The 20,700-nt window shown below is 36.8% G+C and overlaps 1 protein-coding gene across 10 annotated transcripts in view; it reads left to right on the top strand.

The window, feature by feature from the left end:
* NR2C2 (nuclear receptor subfamily 2 group C member 2) overlaps positions 1-13,779 on the top strand; it is a 27,634-nt gene extending 13,855 nt beyond the window's left edge. For 8 of the 10 annotated variants that reach the window (XM_027746382.2, XM_027746373.2, XM_027746374.2 and 5 more), the window contains 9 exons: positions 782-929; positions 2,558-2,651; positions 3,066-3,199; positions 5,355-5,532; positions 5,810-5,931; positions 6,452-6,591; positions 7,057-7,194; positions 8,750-8,855; positions 11,039-13,779. In XM_027746382.2, coding sequence (XP_027602183.1) covers positions 782-929; positions 2,558-2,651; positions 3,066-3,199; positions 5,355-5,532; positions 5,810-5,931; positions 6,452-6,591; positions 7,057-7,194; positions 8,750-8,855; positions 11,039-11,213 — 1,235 coding nt within the window. In that variant the 3' untranslated portion in view covers positions 11,214-13,779. Of the gene's footprint in view, positions 1-781; positions 930-2,557; positions 2,652-3,065; positions 3,200-5,354; positions 5,533-5,809; positions 5,932-6,451; positions 6,592-7,056; positions 7,195-7,709; positions 7,987-8,749; positions 8,856-11,038 lie in introns of those variants that run through there. The other 2 variants (XM_039378457.1, XM_039378456.1) reach the window with 2 other exon arrangements.
* Positions 13,780-20,700: the final 6,921 nt, after the last annotated feature.

The following is a 20,700-nucleotide window of genomic DNA, read 5'->3' on the forward strand; positions in this document are numbered from 1 at the left end:
GCATCCTCATTTTTAGGTGAAAAATCAATGCAGTCCAATGTTATGCCAAGTTATAGAAGAGTTTGTAAAGTTCAGTGACTTAGATTTCAGATAATTTTATGTAATATGTTTAATAATAGTACTTTTATATTATAAAGATGCACTTTTTCTTTAAAATTGCAAAGTTACTGCTTCTTACTATTTCTGTTAAAAATTTGCCTCACTTGTTCAGCACATTGGAAAGTGAGCTTATTTTCTTTCAATTATCAAGTAGAAATATTATAAATTATGAAAGGGTTAGTTTTGGAACACTGTTCCCTAATTGGGTGGAATGAATGGATGATATGTGGAGACTGTCAGGGAATTAACCTACATCTCTCACGGAACTTGCCTGTCTTGACTTTTTCAGGGTTCGCTCTGGATTTGCATTGTTCTGAGTCATCCAGAGTAGGAATGTGGCTAACGTTTAGGTATAGCTTTCCCTGTAAAAAACAGATAATTAAACAAATTGAAAACACAATCGGTAGAATACTCCATCTTACTAAATGCAAAAGAAAATAGCAAGATTTGACTCCAGTTCAGCAAAACTTCAAACTAAAGATCAATCTGTGACCTTCTTAGTTAAAAATACACATATTCACAGGCAGAGTAAAATTGGAACCTGTGTTTCTTCACTCTTTGTATTAAATTTTTAGTTTTGCACTGAGCTGGTACACCATCATAACTGAGAATTTTACTTTCTTTTTGTATTTTTCGTTTGAGTTATTTCCTTTCAAATCTGAATGGTTTTGTCTTTATGTAGCGGTTCAAAGTGAAAGAAAGCCTTTTGATGTGCAACGTGAAAAACCAACCAACTGTGCAGCTTCTACTGAAAAAATCTATATAAGAAAGGATCTGCGAAGCCCTCTTATAGCAACTCCAACGTTTGTGGCAGATAAAGATGGGACGCGGTGAGTACCTCAGTTGCTCGTGTCTTCTTCCCGGTTATTTGTGTATATTACTTCACATTCACATATGTATTTTATTTCCCTCTACTCTAAAGAATTGGACAGAGAAGAACTCTAATTCATACATCATCTTTTTCCATTACCCACCCAATTTAGGTTCTGCTTTTCATGGAAGTTTTTATGTCTGAGTACAAGTGTACAGTTTTCAGTTCAGAGCTGGCTCTTGTCCAGCCAGGTCAGAGCAAAGGCAGGGCAAGTAAATGATATTCAGGCAAAAAGTATGTGGGCTAATTCTGTGATGCATTTGGGTTAGCACTTCTCTGAAATCAGATCTGCTAGTGGCAGACTTGGGCTTCCTTGCTTCCTTCTCCTAAAGACAGTAGTAAAAGAGACTGCAGTGACTGCTGATTCCAATCCCAAGAGATTGTTTTCAACAACAGCAAAACAACAGCAGCTTCCTTTTACTATGTGGGAGATGCTCCGAGATGGTTCCTGCGCTCTCAGATGTCTCCAAAGGCGGTGGGTGTGGAAATGCACATGACTGCAGAAGCAAGATTTGTCTCTTTCTGAATAGAATAAAAAAGAACTCTGGGTTAAATATGACATTTCTAAACCTGTAGTTTACAAATGGGTAAGAACTACCTAAAAAATTGGATCTTATTATTCAGTTTTCATATATATATAATTGTTTAATTTAATATGTATATATTCTTTGTTGAACAAATGACACTGCAGTTAAGAAGATTGGTGATACTGCAGTTAAGAAGATTGGGCTGCAAATTTCTTAAGAATGGTTTTTCAGTGTCCCCATTTGCAAGTCAGATTATTCAAAAGTGCTCACAGACACATTTGCTTCTTTGAGACTTCCTTATGCTACAGATCCCTTACAGACCTATAAACAATATTATAATCATTAAGTACAACTATTATTTATGTAGGGTTCAGATTTGCATAATGCATGATAATTTGCAGCCTGCGCTCATTCCCTATAACTTGCTGCAACCTTAACCTGTCTTGCGTGCATTGGTATTGTATTATGGAGACTTGGAGCATCACTTAAGTAACAAATAAACTTCTTGCAAAGACTTTCTGCTGTCTCCCTAAATTAGATACAGCAAAGGGAAAGGATGTTTGATCAAAATGTAGCAGAAGTAAAGGCAGCAGAGATTTTATGCAGACCTTGATTGCGTGATTGTTTTTAACTGTATTTTGGAATGTAAAATATACTTCCATGACTCTTTTTCTTCAGTGCTGTCCATTGTCTAATTTGGAATGCACAGTTATGCCTTCCTCCAAAGTGCAATGTATAACTTGAGAGCTACTAGGTGACTTCTGAGAGCATGAGAAGACAACTTTTCTTAAAGCAGAATAAACCAGAATACAAAGCAAATGAGAGGATATGTATTTGGGAAGTTGTCATTGCTTTTGCACAGGAAAGGAAAAGATATTCCAGTCTTTCTGTCTTTCAAGCTACTTTTTGAAAACTGTTTCAGAAAGACTGAAGTCCTGATGAATAAACTGTGAGCTTCATTAAATTGTTAATTTAAAAACTTGTTTTATTCTGTCATAGGTAGTTACACATTCTTCTGATTAATGTAAAATACTATCAGATGCCTTATGCTTTTGAACAGGTCAGCAGGACTTCTTGATCCTGGAATGCTTGTAAATATTCAGCAGCCTTTGATCAGGGATGATGGTACAGTCCTCCTAGCTGCTGACTCCAAGGTATTACTCTTTCAGTTCAGTTCTGAACACACATATTAATTTGCTTAGATTATTTTAGCTATTGTATGTAGACTTAAATAGTTGTTGCTCTTGAGAAGAGGTCATGGTAAGTCCAAAGAGCTTTACAAAGGGAGGTAATAAACTGATCAATAGGAACGTGGTTTCTTTTCACAAGCATGTTTCTGCAAAAGGTCAGCCACAGGTAGTTGCCCTTATGATACCTCCTCTGGGACTAGGATTGATAATTACAGTAGGATTTAAAGATCATTGAAAGCCATTGTTCTTCCTGTAGGCGTTCAGGAGGAAGGAAAAGGTACATAAGGGAGAAAATGCAAAAAGATTAAAAATGGGAAGAATTTATATATGATACATCAACTATAATTTTGATCTACTAATATTGTTCTTCCTTTTTAGGCTGAAACAAGCCAGGGTGCTTTAGGAACACTAGCAAATGTTGTAACATCTCTTGCTAATCTCAGTGAGTCACTAAATAATGGAGATACTTCTGAAGTTCAGCAAGAAGAGCAATCCGCAAGTGAGATTACACGGTATGCATTATATTTGCATTTTATTTAACAATTTGTGTTCTGTATGATGTATCCTTACACTCATTCACTGAAGGAATTTGGTTTTGTGACAGCAGACAGCGTACAGATTGTCCCTAGTTTGAAACACAAAACTGATTCTTTAGAAATCAAGTTTGGCTCTTGTGAAGTTGTCCTCTTGTGAAGAACTGTGTCCTGCATTACAAATACAGTTTTCTGAAGCTAGCTCAGATTTCATTCTCAGAAAAGTAATGAATTACTAGTTTGTGACCGTGAAAGACTCTGAGAATAGCAACACTTCAGTGCTGTTTAATTTCATAGGCATGTTTTATGTAAGGTTCTTCTGTGCAATGCTTATGCCCTTAGCCCTGCTCTTTAGGGGTCTTTATTACTGCAGATTTATTTTTGAGATTGTACTGCCAAAAAACCTGCTAGTAATATAGCTTTAGAAAGAGTTTGAAGTCTTTGTTGTCTTTATTAATAAAAAAATGTGAAAAAGGAAAATGAAATATTAAAATTTCCAGCAGAGCTTGGATTTGCATGGCTGGGTTTTTTTTGCTGGGGGTTTTTTTGTGGGGGAGTGGGGGTTAAGTTGAATTTAGCAGTATAGGAAAATAAGAAAAATACTTGGCCTCATAGCTGTCCATTGTTTCTCAAAAAGAAGATTTTTAAGAGGAGCTTAACTAAGGCTTTTAAGTCTTTTATTTATACTCTTCAAGAAATGAATTGATAATTAAAAATACTGGACACTGCAACTTCGACTTTGTCAACCTCGTACTCTTTCTTTAAAGTTAAAAAAAAAAAAAAAATTCCAAAAAACCGTCCCCGAAACGTCTTGATAAAAATAGTGGCAAAACAGCACTGTACTGTAATACTGTCCACTGGTATGAAATTGGAGCACAAAATTTTTCTTTACATCTAAACTCTGTTATCCTAAGGGAATTCACAGTGCTTTATTTGGGCACTGATCCAACAACAGCGTGAGTAAAAAGGAGTCCAGGGACCAGACTCTCGTGTTACTGTCATAAGAGTTCTAAGGCTCTGACTGTACTGTGAGATCAGGAGTGCCTGCCCATATCTCTTCTTAAGGGAAAGAAATTCGGGCCTGTTGTCTAGAAGAGAACCATATTATTCTCCATTGTTCCAAAAAATTGGACATCAAGAACAGGGACAAGGACAGGGATTCTGTTCTCCAGAGTACATCTGGTTTGTAATCCTCACCTAGTGTGTGAGAAGGTGAGAAAGGGGAGGATAGTGAATGGTAAGTGCAAAAGAATTGTTTAAGCCCACACAAGAACTAAGCCTCTCAGCTACTCACTCACTCCCCCACCAGTGGGATCAGAGAGAGAATCAGAAGGGTGAAAATGAGAAAACTCATGTGTTGAGATAAAGACAGGTCAGTAGGTGAAGCAGAAGCCACACACGTAAGCAAAGCAAAGGAATTCATTCCCTGCTTCCCATGGGCAGCAGGTGTTCAGCCATCCCCAGGACAGCAGGGCCCCATCACATGTAACAGTTGTTTGAGAAGACAAAGCCATCGCTCCAAACGTCCCCCCCCCTTATTTACTGAGCATGACATCATAGAGTATGGAGTACCCCTTGGATCAGTTGGGGTCACCTGTCCTGGCTGTGTCCCCTCCCAACTTCTTGTGCACCCCCAGCTTCCTCACTGAAGGGTGGCACAAGCAACAGAAAAGGCCTTTACACTGTGCAAGCCCTGCTCAGCAGTAATAAAAACACTTCTGTGTTATCAGCACTGTTTTCAGCACAGATCCAAAACACCACCCCATACTAGCTACAATGAAGAAAGTTAACTCTACTGCAGCCAAAACCAGCACAGCACAAGACCCCTTTACTAGTACAAATACTAGGATAAAACTATCAGAGCGGGATTTACAGTAGTAAGTCCTCCCCTACAGGGGAGATCTCTTACCAGGGATACGTGGGCAGCTCTATTCCTTTTATTAATGTCCAGAGAGTACAGAGGGACCAGATTGTAATGAAAAGTTGGACCTTGTGTCTTAGCATAAACAGTTCCTGTGTATGTTACCTCTATAAGTGGAAATGCTTTATAGTGTTTAATTTGCACACTACTCTGAATTTTTTTACGGTGTAAGGAAGCGCTTTTTCATTGTTTATTTATTTATTATTTTTTAAGGGCGTTTGATACTTTGGCTAAAGCACTTAATACCACAGATGGTACAGCAGCTCATACCTTGGCAGATGGGATGGATCCTACAGGAGGAGGGAATATTCATGTAATCAGTAGAGATCAGTCAACACCAATTATTGAAGTGGAAGGACCCCTACTTACAGATACACATGTCACATTTAAGGTATGTGCTTCTTTAAACATCTTACTAACATCAAACTAACACTTAAGATGTATGAGCTCTCTTCCACATAATTTCTTGCTTCCTATTCCCAATTTGCATTCCTTGCCCACAGTAATGAGTTATTTGGCATAGTTTTCATTCGATGATTTCTTGTCACACAGTTGCTTGTGATTGACTATGAGAGTAGTTTGAATGTTTTTGCTGGTTATTTCGTCGATAATAAAAACCGGTTTGTGTCTGAACTGTATATATTGTACTGTGCTTATATTTTTTGCAGCTGACAATGCCCAGTCCGATGCCAGAGTACCTTAATGTGCACTACATCTGTGAGTCAGCATCACGACTCCTTTTCCTCTCTATGCACTGGGCTAGGTCCATACCTGCATTTCAAGCTCTTGGGTAAGTGGACATATCCTGTTTGAACGGTTTGCTTTTGAATGAATTTAAGCACTGATCTGAACACTTTTCAGCTATTTTGAATTTTTTAGTTATGATATTGTTTAATTTTTAATGCATTTTTAAACTGTGTGAAGGCTATGCAATATTCTCTGTTTCAAAGAATAAAATAGAAGAGGGCAGAGGGGAGGATAACTACAATATCTGATGTTACTGTGTGGTTACAGAAACTAAAGGCAAATCAAAAGTAAGAATTTGTAAAAATTAAGTGGTTGTTTTTGATATCTTGCTAAAGAACTGATGAGTACCATTTCACAGATAACCTTAAATGGTTTCCTGTAGTTTGTATGTAATTTCTTTTTGCTTTCTGAAATACTAGTAATATCTTAATACATGCCTTTTAGTAAGACGTTTTGCAATGCATTAGTCCTTATTATTAATTGTTATAAATAACATAATTACACATAGGGTAATACCAACCTGATGTGCAAACTACCTAGAGGTGACTTTCTGCTGTTTGCAGGCAAGACTGTAACACAAGCCTTGTGCGTGCCTGCTGGAATGAACTGTTTACCTTAGGCCTGGCACAGTGTGCACAGGTGATGAGCCTGTCTACCATCCTGGGAGCTATTGTCAACCACCTCCAGAACAGCATACAAGAAGGTATGTTTTCAGTTCTGCTAACAATACAGAGATTTGTATAACATTTCTCATGACATGTTTCCTAATCAGTGGCGAAATTGTTCACCTGGATCGAGGGGAAGGTGAAGCCTTCTCTTGCATAATTACCTTTCCTCTGGTGATCTATAATTTTGTTGCACTGACCTCACAGAGATACCTGTGGGTATCTACTGTGGTAGTTACATCACTGGAAAAAGATTGGTGTGGCAGATTATGCTATCCTGGCAAAATTACAGAAGAGTTAACATTCTGTTTGCTAGCCCTGAGTTTGACTCAACTTTATAAATCTTTGCTTCCATAATAATTTAGGCCATCCTTATATGTTAAGTGGTTTTAAGACAGCGAAAGACTTGAAAATATCGCTTGACTTGGTTTATAAAAGTGTATTTGTTGATATATCCGAAGTGCTTGAGCTCACATGAAATAGTAAGCAATATCTTTTTGCAGATAAACTTTCTGGAGACAGAATAAAGCAAGTCATGGAACACATCTGGAAACTTCAGGAGTTCTGTAACAGCATGGCCAAGCTTGATATTGATGGATATGAATATGCATACCTTAAAGCTATAGTCCTTTTTAGCCCTGGTAAGGAATTTAGTAACCATATCTCTTTAAATAATAAGCATTAGTATGTTAACGTTTTAGCAATTTTTAAATGAGACTAATGTCTTGAAATGAGACTTATCTGGTAAGTTGCAGATAAAATGATTGTTTCATAATGATTACCACAAACAATATGTGTTTTAAAATAACTTTGAAGCAACATATCCATGTTATTTACAGTTCCAATATGTCAGGTTTTTCCTGTACATCTACTTGGAAGACTAGACTCTCAAGTTACCTTCATCTGAGAATCTATGAGTAAAAAGTTATCTGGGATGTGTGTAGTAGCAATATTAATGCAGTAAATGGTGGGAAGGATTAGAGGAAATACATTCTCAGAGTGACAAAAAGAAATTTACTTCAATTTTTATACTCTCATAAGAGGACTAGCTGAAATATGAGCAGAAATACCACTCTATTTTATATGAAAATTCCACAAAATCTCTGAAACTAAATGTAAACAGGCTGTCTTCCATTTGTTACCAAAAAAATTACAGCAGACAACTAAAGTATAATGAAGTTTTTATGAGATATGAGGATTTACTCAAAGAAGACACTTGATTTTCTGGAATGGTAAGGTAAGGATATTAAAGAAATTGGAAGTTGACAGTCTTTTCAGCAAAGGTGGAAAAATGTTTCTAGGACACACAAAGGTTAATCTAAAACTGCTGACAGGCTGAGTGAAAGGGAAACTTATTCAGAAATGTATATTATTTATTAAGGTATTTACCACTTTGAATTTAACAAAATAAAAAGGAAAGGGATATCTTCTTATTGGTGTGTTGGTTTTTTTGTTTTTGTTTTTGTTTTTTTTACATTAGTATTATTTTTCTTTTTGTAATAAAACTTAATTAGAAGATATTGGTGTCCTAAAATGTTCTTTTGCCTTTTTTTTGTTTGTTTTTGCAGATTGTCCCATTAGGATTAGGTTTATTAGGGTTTTTATTCAAGTTGTTAAAGCGAGAAACTCTCCAAACTCTCCAGAGGTAGCTCTGTCCTATTTCAAGGGACAAGCAGTTTGGACACAATGAAGATATGTGGGCATAGTAAGATAGATGATATTTTCTGGGTTTGGGTTTTTTCTCAGATCACCTGACTGTCTGAGGAGCTGAGCCAGCTGGAATTAAGACATGAGACAGACTTGGGAAGGTTAAGAAATTGATTTGTCAAGAAAACAACCCTAGGTATTGCTCAGTCAGCATGGTTAGAAAAATCACAGAGGCAAACATTTAAATTTAAACCAACAAGGTTAGAAACATAAGCTCGGAGTATCATTGCCTGGTACATACCTACAGGCTTAATCTTTGTCCACTTTCTTGTGAATAACACACGACTATGGAGAGAAAAGTGAGCAAGCTAATTCTGAAGCCAAGAAGCAAACGTTCAACTGAGTGGTTTCCTTTATACAACTAACATGTTAAATATCACAATACCAGAGAAATATTTCATTGAAATTAAATGTGAGAATCTTATAAGTACATCTCTTTCACAATGTTTAGGGAACCAATCGACATACAGAAATGTTTTGTTTCTTTAGATCATCCTGGTCTGACCAGTTCAACTCAAATAGAAAAATTCCAGGAGAAGGCACAGATGGAATTGCAGGACTATGTACAAAAAACCTATCCAGAAGATACTTATAGGTATTTATTGTCTATAGTATCCAAAGTAACGTTGTGGGCCGTAGCTAACAAAAGTACCAAATAACATCATTGATGTAAAAAAATTTCCTTTTTGACATCTGGGGTTTTATTGATTGTTGATGAAAAAGAACTAGAATCTCATTCATAAAAGCAGGCAGGTTTTGGTTAAGCAAAAAGTTTGTTTAAAGATACATATAAGCAAGAACAGCTGTCTAGCTTCTTCCATGTAAATTTAATTTATGAGTATTTTCTTGGTTTTTGAGGGGTTTCTTTGAGCCTTGTTGTCATGTTTAGAAAAGTAAACAGACTTTATTAGAAGTCTTGAGAACAACTGCTTCAGCTGACTCAAACTTTAGTTCACGCTGCTTTGGTTTTTTAATTATTATCTCAAAGCCTCTTTGATGACTAAAAGTTGATTATCATCCTTTAAATGTTTTTCAAGTTACATATGCAGAGAAGTGTTAAAACTGTCAGTTTATAGGTCTTGGAAAAACAAGGATTACATGTGACAGGGAAGAGTAACCAACTCTTAAGCTTCTGTTTGTAAGAAATTCCCACATCCTACTTATTTTCTCCTTTAGCTTCTTTTTTTTTTATTAATTTCAAAGGTAGATAATCTTTGAAATTATCTAGGTTGGTTTTTTCACCCCTCAATTGTTTCTGTTTCTTATTTGCTAGAAATGGTTATCCTATTTTCTAACAATCTCCATCAAAACTGTTTCAAAATTCATCAACACAATGATTTTTTGCATTACCAGACAAATTCTAACTTCTGTCTAACAGTGTGTCCTGTGAAAGGTATCCTCATCTAAAGAAGCAATCTCATACATTTAGGCAAGGTCTGAGGGTGATGTAATGAAAAAAAAAAAAAAACAAACAAACCAAAAAACCCAAACCTGTCTGTAAAGAAGAGAGCTTCTCTGGTTTCTGCACTGGTCTTACAGAGTTAACATTGTGTGGTGCAGTGAAGATGAGATTCTCTACCTCAGAAATATCCTCAAATCCCACATTCTGCTGTGTACAATTCAGTCATTCTGTTTTAATTTGTGAGAACTGGATAGTTACCGTAAAAATAATTACAGAATTTGTTCCATAGACTTACTTCTCTTAATAGTGGCTCAGGGAAGAATATCAGAGTTACATTCCACAAGTAGTAATCTGTATTTTGACTGATAGTGTCTGTATCTCCATGCTCACCCATAGACAAGTGTAGAGAGCAAATCTGATTATTTCTGAGCAACTGAATACTGCCACAAATTGAGATAGAAGACAAGAGTTATAAGTTTCACAGAATCAACAACACAGCTTGAATCATTTTTCAGTTTTGCCCCAAAGTTTACAAGATATGGTATATTAGCAGAATGGACCTTATGTATTTTGTCCATAGATATTCAAGCATTTTCCAGAGCACCTGTGGTCAGTGCTACCTAAGGTTTGCTATTACGTAGTTCTCGTTCAGAAAATTTATTTGATTTGGCATTCATGATGTACATCTGCCATATAAATGACAGCAAAATGCTTTCATCACTGTCCTTAATTTCATATGCATGGAAAGTCCAGCAACTCAGTACAATCACTTTGTTATATTAGGTATCTGTTAACATCCTGGTAAATAAAACCCCACAGCATTTGGCAATATGTGTGTGCGTAACAGCACATCACCCCAAATTCCTTTTCTCATTAGAAGCCAATTCTCTTTTTTCCTTTTATATATATTCAGTCCTGTTCTTGCTCTCTGGTTTGGCATGAAGTTGCTAGGCAACTGAGTACTATGCTGTTTATGGTTGAAATTTTAATTAAGCATTTTACTCTTAAAATTGTGCAAATGTTCGCACTAATCAATGTGAATACTATTAGTCTCAGCCTTGTCCTTCCAGAGTTGGGAATTTCAAAAGCAGGCCAAGAGAATTGTGTGTTTGTACATACATGTTCTGCCTACAAAGGGCATTAACATGTCTCTTTCATTGGCAAACCACAAAACTACGTGGTGGCTTTTCATTTCACTCGCAGCATAGAAAGGTGACCATTTTTTTGTGGCAGCCAATTACCTTTAATTGCTTCTTTACTCCCGTTTATGAGTTAAGGTAATAATAAAAGCAGATCCAGGTCTTTAGCCACAAAGTATCTTAAGCTGGTTTTATATGTATTATATGTATTTATAATCCACTGAACTTCTTTTTCAGGCTAGCCCGGATCCTAGTTCGCCTGCCAGCACTTAGGCTGATGAGCTCTAGCATTACCGAGGAACTGTTTTTTACTGGTCTCATTGGAAATGTTCCCATTGACAGCATAATCCCCTACATTCTCAAAATGGAAACAGCAGAATATAATGGTCAAATAACTGGCACATCTCCATAGTGGGAACAATGCCATTCAGTGGATCGAAGTAATTTTCGTAAAAAACGTATAATTACGAAGTTAAAAGAATAGCATTTTGGTTTGTGCAGATAATTCCAACTTGTTATCAGTTTCCTGAACAGATTTCTCCTTGTCTCTTTCCTGATGTTGACAAAATTTAAGCAGCTACTAAAAGACCTGCTATAGGACCTTTTCTGCCACAAGGAATATTTTTGCTGCCTTTCATTTAAAAGGCTATAGATTACTGAACATACTTTTCACATGCTTTGTATTTAGAAATTATCAGTGGTTAAAAAGAGTTTTATAATATCAGAGATTAGTAATAAAATTACTTTAAAAGTAAAAAGAACAGTATGTATATATTTAAAAATATCCTTGGAATTAATGTCTAGTAAATACCAGGGTATAATACTAGCACTTTGTAATCACTTCTTGTCAAAGTGACAGCATCATCAACATCCTGCTTATGAGTATGGAAAATGAAAAAAATGCTTATGTCCTTAGTCAAAATGCCAGTGATTTTTGTGAAAAGGTAGAATGCTATAGGAGACAATCATTTATCTACAAAAAGTCACTTGCTCTTATGTTATGCATGAAATATTAATGTGGATTCTTAAATCAGACATCCACATTATATGAAACTATACACTGTTAAATTAGTGCAGTTGTAATTCATAGTACAATGCAGTCATAGTAACTATTATGTGCTACAAGAATTACCCCACACTAAGAGGAAAAAAAGTGTTTCTTGCCACAGTAATGATGAAATATTCAGGTTCCTTAAAGTGTGTATTCAGACCAACACAATCACAACACGTGTTATTCTGAAATCAAGCCTTTTGACTGTGGGGAAAATCAGTCATTAACTGGAAGAACAATAATTTTCAAGTAGAGCTTTGTGATGCTTTTTGAGTATGCTCTTTATATTTTCAAATTTACTACTTCTCTCTATACTCCTGAATACCCTCATCATCCAGTCACAGGTACGATTTAAAACTTGAAATGTGTAGAACCTGTGGCTGTCAGCAAGAGTATATTACAAAGCTCTCTCACTTTATTAACTTCCCACCTCCCTCTCCCTCCCTCACTGAGCACTCCCGGTTTTGCAGTGCTCTCGACCTTCCTGTGACTCAGTTTGAAACCAAAATATAGTTAGGATTTACTCTCAGTCATGTACGATTGCAGTTAATGACTGATACATCATGGAGTTATAAAATGGACTACTTTTTAATTGTCTCGAGTGATAAGCTATCAACATGTTTTCTAGTATTGGTCATTAGCTGCTAACAGCTTTCATTTTAGTATAATTTATTATTATGGAATTCAAGTATTTTAAACAATCAAAGTTTTTTAAAAAATGTCATGGCAATTAATACCTTCATCTGATCCTGGCTTGTTAGATTCATCAAATATTTTAATTATTTGTATTGTAGAGGCATTTTTACTTTTGTAGTTTTATGTGACAAAAATCTGATTATATGTTCAGCACTTTTGTTTTTCTTCTGTTACTCATATTTATTTAGAAACATCAACCAGGTTGGTGTTTGTGTCTTTTCGGAGTCTGAATTGGAGCTAAAAGATCTTAAGCAGCTCTAGGTGAGGCTTCTGAAGTAATAAAAAGTCCTGACCTGGTATACTTCATGCTCATTAGGGGGCTCACATTTGTAGCACTCAGTGTGGAACAGAAAGCTATTTAATTTTAACTTCTGGATGCGTTAATGTCTTTTACAGTTACCATTGTTAGTGCGTTCAGAGTCTTCTCAGAAGGGTGTTACAAATAGTCCAATATACATGCAGAGATTTGTAATATTGCACTTTTATTTCTCCTGGCTTTTGCTATAGCAAATGAAATTGTCATGTTATTAATGTGATGGAAGATCTACCCTCTGTATGTGAAGTTAGCTGGACTGCAGAATTGAGTACCGACCATTTGATTGTGGTGTCCCTGCTGGTGGGATTGTGTCAGAACTTCTGATGCACAGTCCCTTTGTTAAGGGTACACAACTTTAAAATCAATGGTGATATTAACATCAGAAGCAGTACCTGCCTTGGAAGGAGTTGGGGCCATTTTTGTTAAAATTTAAAATTTTATTCGGTTATGTCGTAGTTCTAAAAGCAGAATGCATTGAACTATTGTGATATTTTTCATTGCAAAAAAGAGATTATGGAGTTTGATTTGCTTTCAGTATTTCATAAAAATCATTTAAGCAGATAAGTAAGCATCGTTAGTGGCAAATGAAATATTCCTTAGCACAAAAACTAGCCATTGTAATATTTGTTTTTAATCTAAACACACCAGATGGCTTTTTCTTTGCAAACATCATTTCAACTTCTGATTTTTCAAGTAAAAGGGCCTCATTTTATATACAAAAATATTTTCCTAATTTTTATTACTTGTGCTGTGATCATAACAGTTCAGCAAACAAAATAAAGGCATTACAATTTTTTTGGGAACAGAGGGATCACATGAAATAAAATTTAAAATATATGCCTTGCATTACATTTGTAAACCAAAATGGTGAGTATCATGCAGCTCTGTTTACAAATAAACTACACTCCCCACAAATGCAAGTCCACATAATGATCTCCTTGATCAAACTCTGGTAGTCGCTTACTCTGCAAATAGTTCCCTGCTTGTTAGGGATAAAATATTAATTTTTGTAAATTGAGTAACAACCATGCAATCCTAGTTAGGTTTTATTTATTGTGCATGCATTTAATAGATGAAATTAAGCAGTTCCATAATTAAGATTCGGATATTACCACCTAAAAGCTCTCTTTCCATAGCATTATCAGCATGATTTGCTGGCTTTCAGTAGTCAGAACCAAGCTAGTTAGTCCTGATGCCATTAACAAAAAGGGCTTTTTCTAACTATACACTATTTTGGTTCCAAGACTAACAGTTTGGATTGTAGAAATTTGGACTATGATGGCAAGTTCCTAGGGCTGAAGAAATATTCAAAATCTAAAACATTTTGTATATTTGAATATTAGCTATAAATAAAAGGATAGTTGTGATGAGTAACCTAAGACTTCTTTCTCACATTCTGGTTAAGGGCTGTTGTAAAAGTGAGACAAAAATTTGGCATCTGATGGAGACACACTGAAAGGAATCACTTAAAACACTGCTATACAAAACTATAAACCATCTTCTCCAGTGCAGTAGGGCTGCTTTGCACTCACTTTCAAGTTTAATCACAAACTGGTTGAGGTTGGAAGGGATCTCTGAAGGTCATGTGGTCCACCCACTCTGCTCAGGTGCTACTGCTATGTAGCACCTGTTGGCAAGGACTGTGTCCAGGTGTCCTTTGAACATTTCCAAGGATGGAGACTCCACAACCTCCCTGGGCAACCTGTGCCAGTGCTTGGTCACCCTCAGAGTGAAAAAGTGTTTGCTGCTGTTTGAGGGAACCTCCTGTGTTTCAGTTTGTGGCCACTGCCTCTGGTCCTGTCACTGGGCAGCCCTGAGAAGAGCCTGGCTCTGTCTTCTTTGTACCCTCCAGGTACTTGTACACATAGAGGAGATCCTCCCTGAGCCTTCTCCAGGTTGAACAGTTCCAGCATTCTCAGCCTTTCCTCAGCCTTTCCTCATGGGAGAGATGCTCCAGTCCCTTATCATCATTTTTTTGAACTCTGCAGTATGTCCCTGTCTCTCTTGTACAGACACAGCACTCCAGGTATGGCCCCACCAGTACTGAGTAGAGGGGGAGGATCCCCTCCCTCAACCTGCTGGCGATGTTTTGCCTGATGCAGCCCAGGACACCATTAGCCTTCAGCAGAGCAAGGGAGTGTTCCTGACTCATGTTGAGTTTGGTGTCCCCTGGGGCCTGCAGGTCCTTTTCTGCTGACCTGCTTTCCAGCGTATGTGGGTGCCTGGGCTTGTTCCTCACCAGAGACAGGACTTTGTGCTTCCTCTCTTTGAACTTCCTGAGGTTCCTGCCAGCCCATTTCTTCAGCCTGTCACAATCCCTCTTGGTGGCAGCAGGACCTGGTGGTGCATCAAGCAGTGGAGCTGCTAATCTAGCGGTGATCTGGGTGTCATGTAGCAGTGGAGCTATTTTAGCTTGCTCAAAGCAATCTTCTTTTCCTTGTACATCCATCAGAAGATAGATCTTCAAGAGGCACAGAACTGACGAAGGAATTTTCTACCAACAGTATAGGCATTGTTTGGTAGCAGTGGAAAAGGCACATCTAAGGAAAATGAGCCTCAGAAAGTCATTTGGGCTGTATGTATTAACCTTTAACATTATTTTCAGCCTCTTCTGATGACTGGACTTTTAGGCTGCTTTGACATAAGGAAGGTAGAACAGTGCACACAGTACGGCTGCAGCCAAGTTTTACACTGTCTCTGCACAAATACAAGGCTGATGTAGTTCTTGTAATTTCTGAGCTTTGTTTCATCCCTTCTGCAATGACTGGAAGATGGTAACAGGCTAATCTTAGTAGCTTTACTTTTAAATTAATTTTATTTTGTTTTTCCTTTGAAAGGGCAAACATTTCCTTATGGATATGGGACAGGAGAGTTTTTTATTATTGTAACAATTATTGAAAAACTTTCTTGATTATTAAATATTGTTTTCCTAAAGGCCAAATTTAAATGCCAAACTTGTATATGTAAAACTTGGAGTCAAAGGATCACAGCTGCAAAGTGATTCTAAGAAAAGTTCATCTCACTGAAACTCTACTTAGTGCCTAAAATTTACTTTCTCCAGAATTTTTGAGGTCCTGTTTCTGCAGCTCTTGAAATGAAAATATTTTAACTCGGTAGAAATACAGTGATAAACTATCTGATTGGATTTATCTGAACTTGAGCAAATGTGTATATTAGTCATAATTCATTCAAACAAATGTTAAAATTCTGTGCTCACTGAAACTGGGACATTCAGGGAATGATAATGAGGCAATAATGTCCATTGTCCATGTGCTTCATTTGTTTTCCAACTCTTATGAGAAGGAACTGGATTTGCATCTTGTAGGTAAAAAGCATTTTGGGCTAGCTTTATACTACTGATTTTTATTGCATTTGTGACAAGTGCAAGAAGGTATACTACTTTTCTTCCCTTTATTTACTTATATTGGACTAGAGAGACACACAACTAACACCATGTGTAAAAGTCCTCTTTCTCTGCCTATTTACAATTTACAAAAGCTGCAATGCTTTTGGTGTCAGTGGAGTTACTCTGGCATGAAACTGGTAGAAGAGGAAAAAATTATCTTCAGGGAGAGATCCTTCTAAGGGATCATGCAAGCCTTTGTTTTAGCTGCCTTAAAATGTTAGATTATTAGAGCGGCCTAGTTTTCAGAGCACTCTGGGGCAAGAAACTACTGTTGGTCTCCACGTGATGTCATTTACCAACCCTCCTTTTACCATCTTCCGAAGCCCTTGGTTCCCCAGGCAGCCACAGTGGCTCCAGTGGAGAGCTCTGACTCAAGGTCTCTGCAGAATCCAGCTGGCTCTGCATTACCATTCCAGTCCCCTTTGGCAAAGGCACGTCCTGAGGCTGTGACAGAGAAACCAAGCCAGGGCTGAAGCTTCCAGGTGAAAGCAGTTTCCTGACTCTTGTTTCTCCTTTGACAGAGACTGTAAAACACTTCTGTGGTTTTTTATTGTTGTGTATAGTACACAGGACTCACAGATTCCTGAGTGAGTTCAGCCGGGATATTGCAGATGTCAGTAGATTTTCCTGCCTATTAAAATTAAGACAGTAGTTAGGATTCTTTCCTGATCACCTGCTGTTTAACTAGTAAGAGATAATTAAAAAAAAAAAAAAAGGCACCAAATAGCATGAGTAGCAAATGGTATTGGGAATGCAGTTTAGCCAGGAAGATGGAAGTGGGAATTACTGTGCTGAGGCTACTGCCCAAGCAGTGCCAAAGCAGCTTCCTGCACTGACAGCACAAGGTAGGGCCCTGTTGGAATCAAGTGCTGTGAGCAGTGGAACTGGCAAGTCAGTCAGACATGCACACGTGTACCAGCAGATACCTACTGGATGATATCCTGAAAAGAAAAAAAAATGTTGATTTTTCTGTTTGAAATCCCTCTCTTCCCCTCCAGTTACTCTTTAGAGTGCAAAACCAGGGTAGGTTGGGGTTTTTTTTCACCTACTCTCATCCATAGGAGAAAAAGCAGAAATGCCAGCAAACACAGGTAGGTTCCCATCTGTCTCAGGGCTTTGCCACACTGACCCACACAGCCACAGAAGAGCTTTTGCAGTGGTTGGCTCTGGTGATGAGCATGGGCCAGCTATGAGAGCAGCACGCAACAGCTGCAGTCCTGCTGAGGCCATGGTCACCCTAGGGAGGAGAGGGATGAGCAGAGGACAGATTGCCAGCATCTGCTCAATCCTGAGTGACAGAAAATTAGTTTAAAAAACAGCTTTATATGAAAAAAGTTACTATGAAGGCATGGCAAAGGGAAGAAAATGAAAACATTTACTTTTTGCACCTTTTAATTCTGAAGTTTCTGAGTTGTTTTAACAGTAAATATTCCTGAACTAAATTCAGGTTTATTGTTTGATGAAAAATGTCATTAACCCCTCTTGTTAGATAATGCTACAACCCTACTTCAGTTGCAATCAATGTTATCAACATTAAGGTGGGAATTATTTTTGAAAAAAACTTAAAGCTTTATTTATACTGAGGTTGCAAGTTAAAGTAAAATTTTTTTGTAAACTTTAGATGCTCTAAATATATTGGACTTGGAAAACATCAAAGACTAGAAATATCTTATTACTGAGTTTTTTGTTGTGAAGTCATAGACTAAGTTCATCACAGGTAATACTGTCATAATGTTCTATAATTCCCACAGCCTGTTCAATCCTCTGAGTTACATGAATGCTTTGAAAATGGCTTATTATTGTTAAATTCATGCCTGTCTCCTTTCTTTTTAAAGGGTTTCATAGAGTTGTACCTGTCTTTATTTTGTGCCTCCCACCATTGTGCATTTCTGCATGTTCAGTTGTAAAACTCACTCGAGCAGCTGATGCATATGTACATAGCTGTATGTATGTGTGTATGAATGTATATGTTTATACCTCTGCCTGAATATATTCTGTACAGTGTATAGAAAACCCCTACTGTGTGTATATATGTACAGACATGGAGCCACTATTCATCCATTCTATGTGCTAAAGCTTTTCATTCACTTGCTAATCCAGAGCTTCCTTGTTTGCATTTCTTAGCCCAAACTAAACTTATCATCACCTAAGCAGATGAATCCTCCTGAATTTCAGAGCTTTGCAGATTTTTTTCTAAGCCAGTCTGAATTCAATATTTTCTGTTCAGAACTGACAAATGTATTTCATGAATTTTCTGGCTTTTACATTACTCCCTTCACCTTTTCTCATTTGACCTGTAGAAGTCGCCGAGTGAATAGTTAATTGAGCATATAATGGCTGTTAAAAACAATTAACAAATAACTACAGTTATAGAAAATACTTCCCTGCTTTCAATCCGTACTCATTCTCTTTCAGCCTTCTGAGATACTCTCTAGTAAAGTTGCATTTTGCAGTGAAGCTTGGTAAGAGATTGATACTCTTTAAGCCTTTGGCAGTGGCAAATTGAAACCAAACCAACTTTCCCTTTATTGTTGAACTGTAGCACACAGAACAGGAGACAGTGAATGCTGTTTAACAAATCAATATTCATATTGCCATAGTGATCACATGAAACCAACCTGTGAGTTAAATACAGACTCAGTGCTCTGTTCACTGGAACAGCAGCTCTGGGACAGTGGTAATTAAACAGGAGGGACATTGCAGGTAGCTTGTTGCTTAGCGAGCACTAAAACTTCTTCAGGATTTTGACAGTGAATTTCAATTCAATCAAGCTGAACAAAGCTTGATTTAATTGTCCGAGTAATGTCCATTTTCTTGTTCTTTCCTTTGCTTGGCCTGGAATCTGCTCAGCTCCTGCACTGCATGTGACGTTCCCACTGTCCATGTGGGGCCTGAGCACACAGTTGTGAAATGAGTTGTGCAGTAAGACAATTTATTATTCATAAGGAGGACTTAAACATTTACATTATCAAAATATAAATAGTTCATGTTCTTTTTCCCTTCTGATGAAGTTACAAAGGGAGCCTTCTGTAAAATAAATGTATTAACTATGAGGTTTTAAAAAAGCGTTTCACAGACCACATAGGGAGTTCAGCAAGTCTTGTTTTTGTCATATTAAAAAGGTGAAGCAGACTTTTCTGGGCATTTATTTCCACTTTCTGTACTCCATGTGGCAAAGACTTGTGTATGTTTAGGCAGATAAGCAGACATCAGTCAAAATAATGGGAGCTTCTTGCATGCTCACATTATTTTATAAAGTGAACCACAAGTCTGAGTCAGGCTTTGTGCTTGAAAGGTCTTTGCTGTGGAAAGTGTTAAGAACATTCTCTTCTGCATTGGCAATAAATGTTTGTAAGCTTTTGTTTCAAATTTAGGAAAAAAGGGTAACGTTTCAGAACTTAATTTTTGCGATTTTCAGCAGGAAAAATATTTAAATTAATGGCAGGAATTCCTGTGACAGGTGATCCTTCATTGGTCTGGACAATTGGTGCTGTTTGAACTCTTGCTTTCCTCTTTAAAGGTGAATGGAAACCTGAATGTCTGTTAATGTTGTACTGCAGGAACAGTTTTAAAGATTAGGAAGCTAATTGGGGTATTAACCAAGATTAAATCTGTTAAAAAATCCAATTTTTAATTTGGAAAAAAACCCCCATATTTTACAATTGTGAAGTTGTTTTATATCCACATTTGAATTGTTTGTATTCTGAAAGACGAAATGTTCTCAAATGTAGTGGCAATAAAGGCTCTGTGACAATAAAGCACGGGTCCATTTAAAGATATTTTTGATGATCGTAGGTTAAAAGTAGGACTGAGTAAATTTCAAACAAAAAGAAGAGTCTTTAAGAAGAAAACATTCTACCTACAGACTGGATGTGTTAAATTTTTCATATATGGAATCAATGTTAAATGTTGGAATATTTTTAATAATTATTCTGTACTCTGAAGTACATTGCAAGCCAGTGTTCAGTTTCCTAACTGAAAACTGCACATTAAGTGTTTTATCTGTTTGGCACACCAGGGAGTGCTGAGTTCCTACAAAAAGCAAATTTTTATAAAAGGAAGCATCTACTTTTAATTCCTTGGGATATTTTCTGGATATCTCTGTTCATTATAACTTAGAAAACTAATGTTTATGTTATTTTATTTTTATTTCAAGTTAAAAACTTTGCAAAAGTTGTTAATTTCTCACAGCTTCTTCTGTGAAATAAGCATTGTTGTGTGTGATAGCATTTAAAAATAATAGCATGTTCTTTTTTTAATCGGAATTTTATATCTAATCAATGTATTCAATCACAAAGAGGAATTTGCATTGTTGTGTTTGTATATAGAGTATTACAGTGCATGATTTAGCTTATGCATTTTATTAAATGCTGTTTAAATGTGGCATTATGTTGTTGTGGTTAATACTAGCTAAATGAGGTTTATACCAT

Source organism: Pipra filicauda, unplaced genomic scaffold, assembly GCF_003945595.2.
Source record: "Pipra filicauda isolate LSUMZ 115617 unplaced genomic scaffold, ASM394559v2 scaffold139_size1960392_pilon, whole genome shotgun sequence".
Classification (NCBI taxonomy): Eukaryota; Metazoa; Chordata; class Aves; order Passeriformes; family Pipridae; genus Pipra; species Pipra filicauda.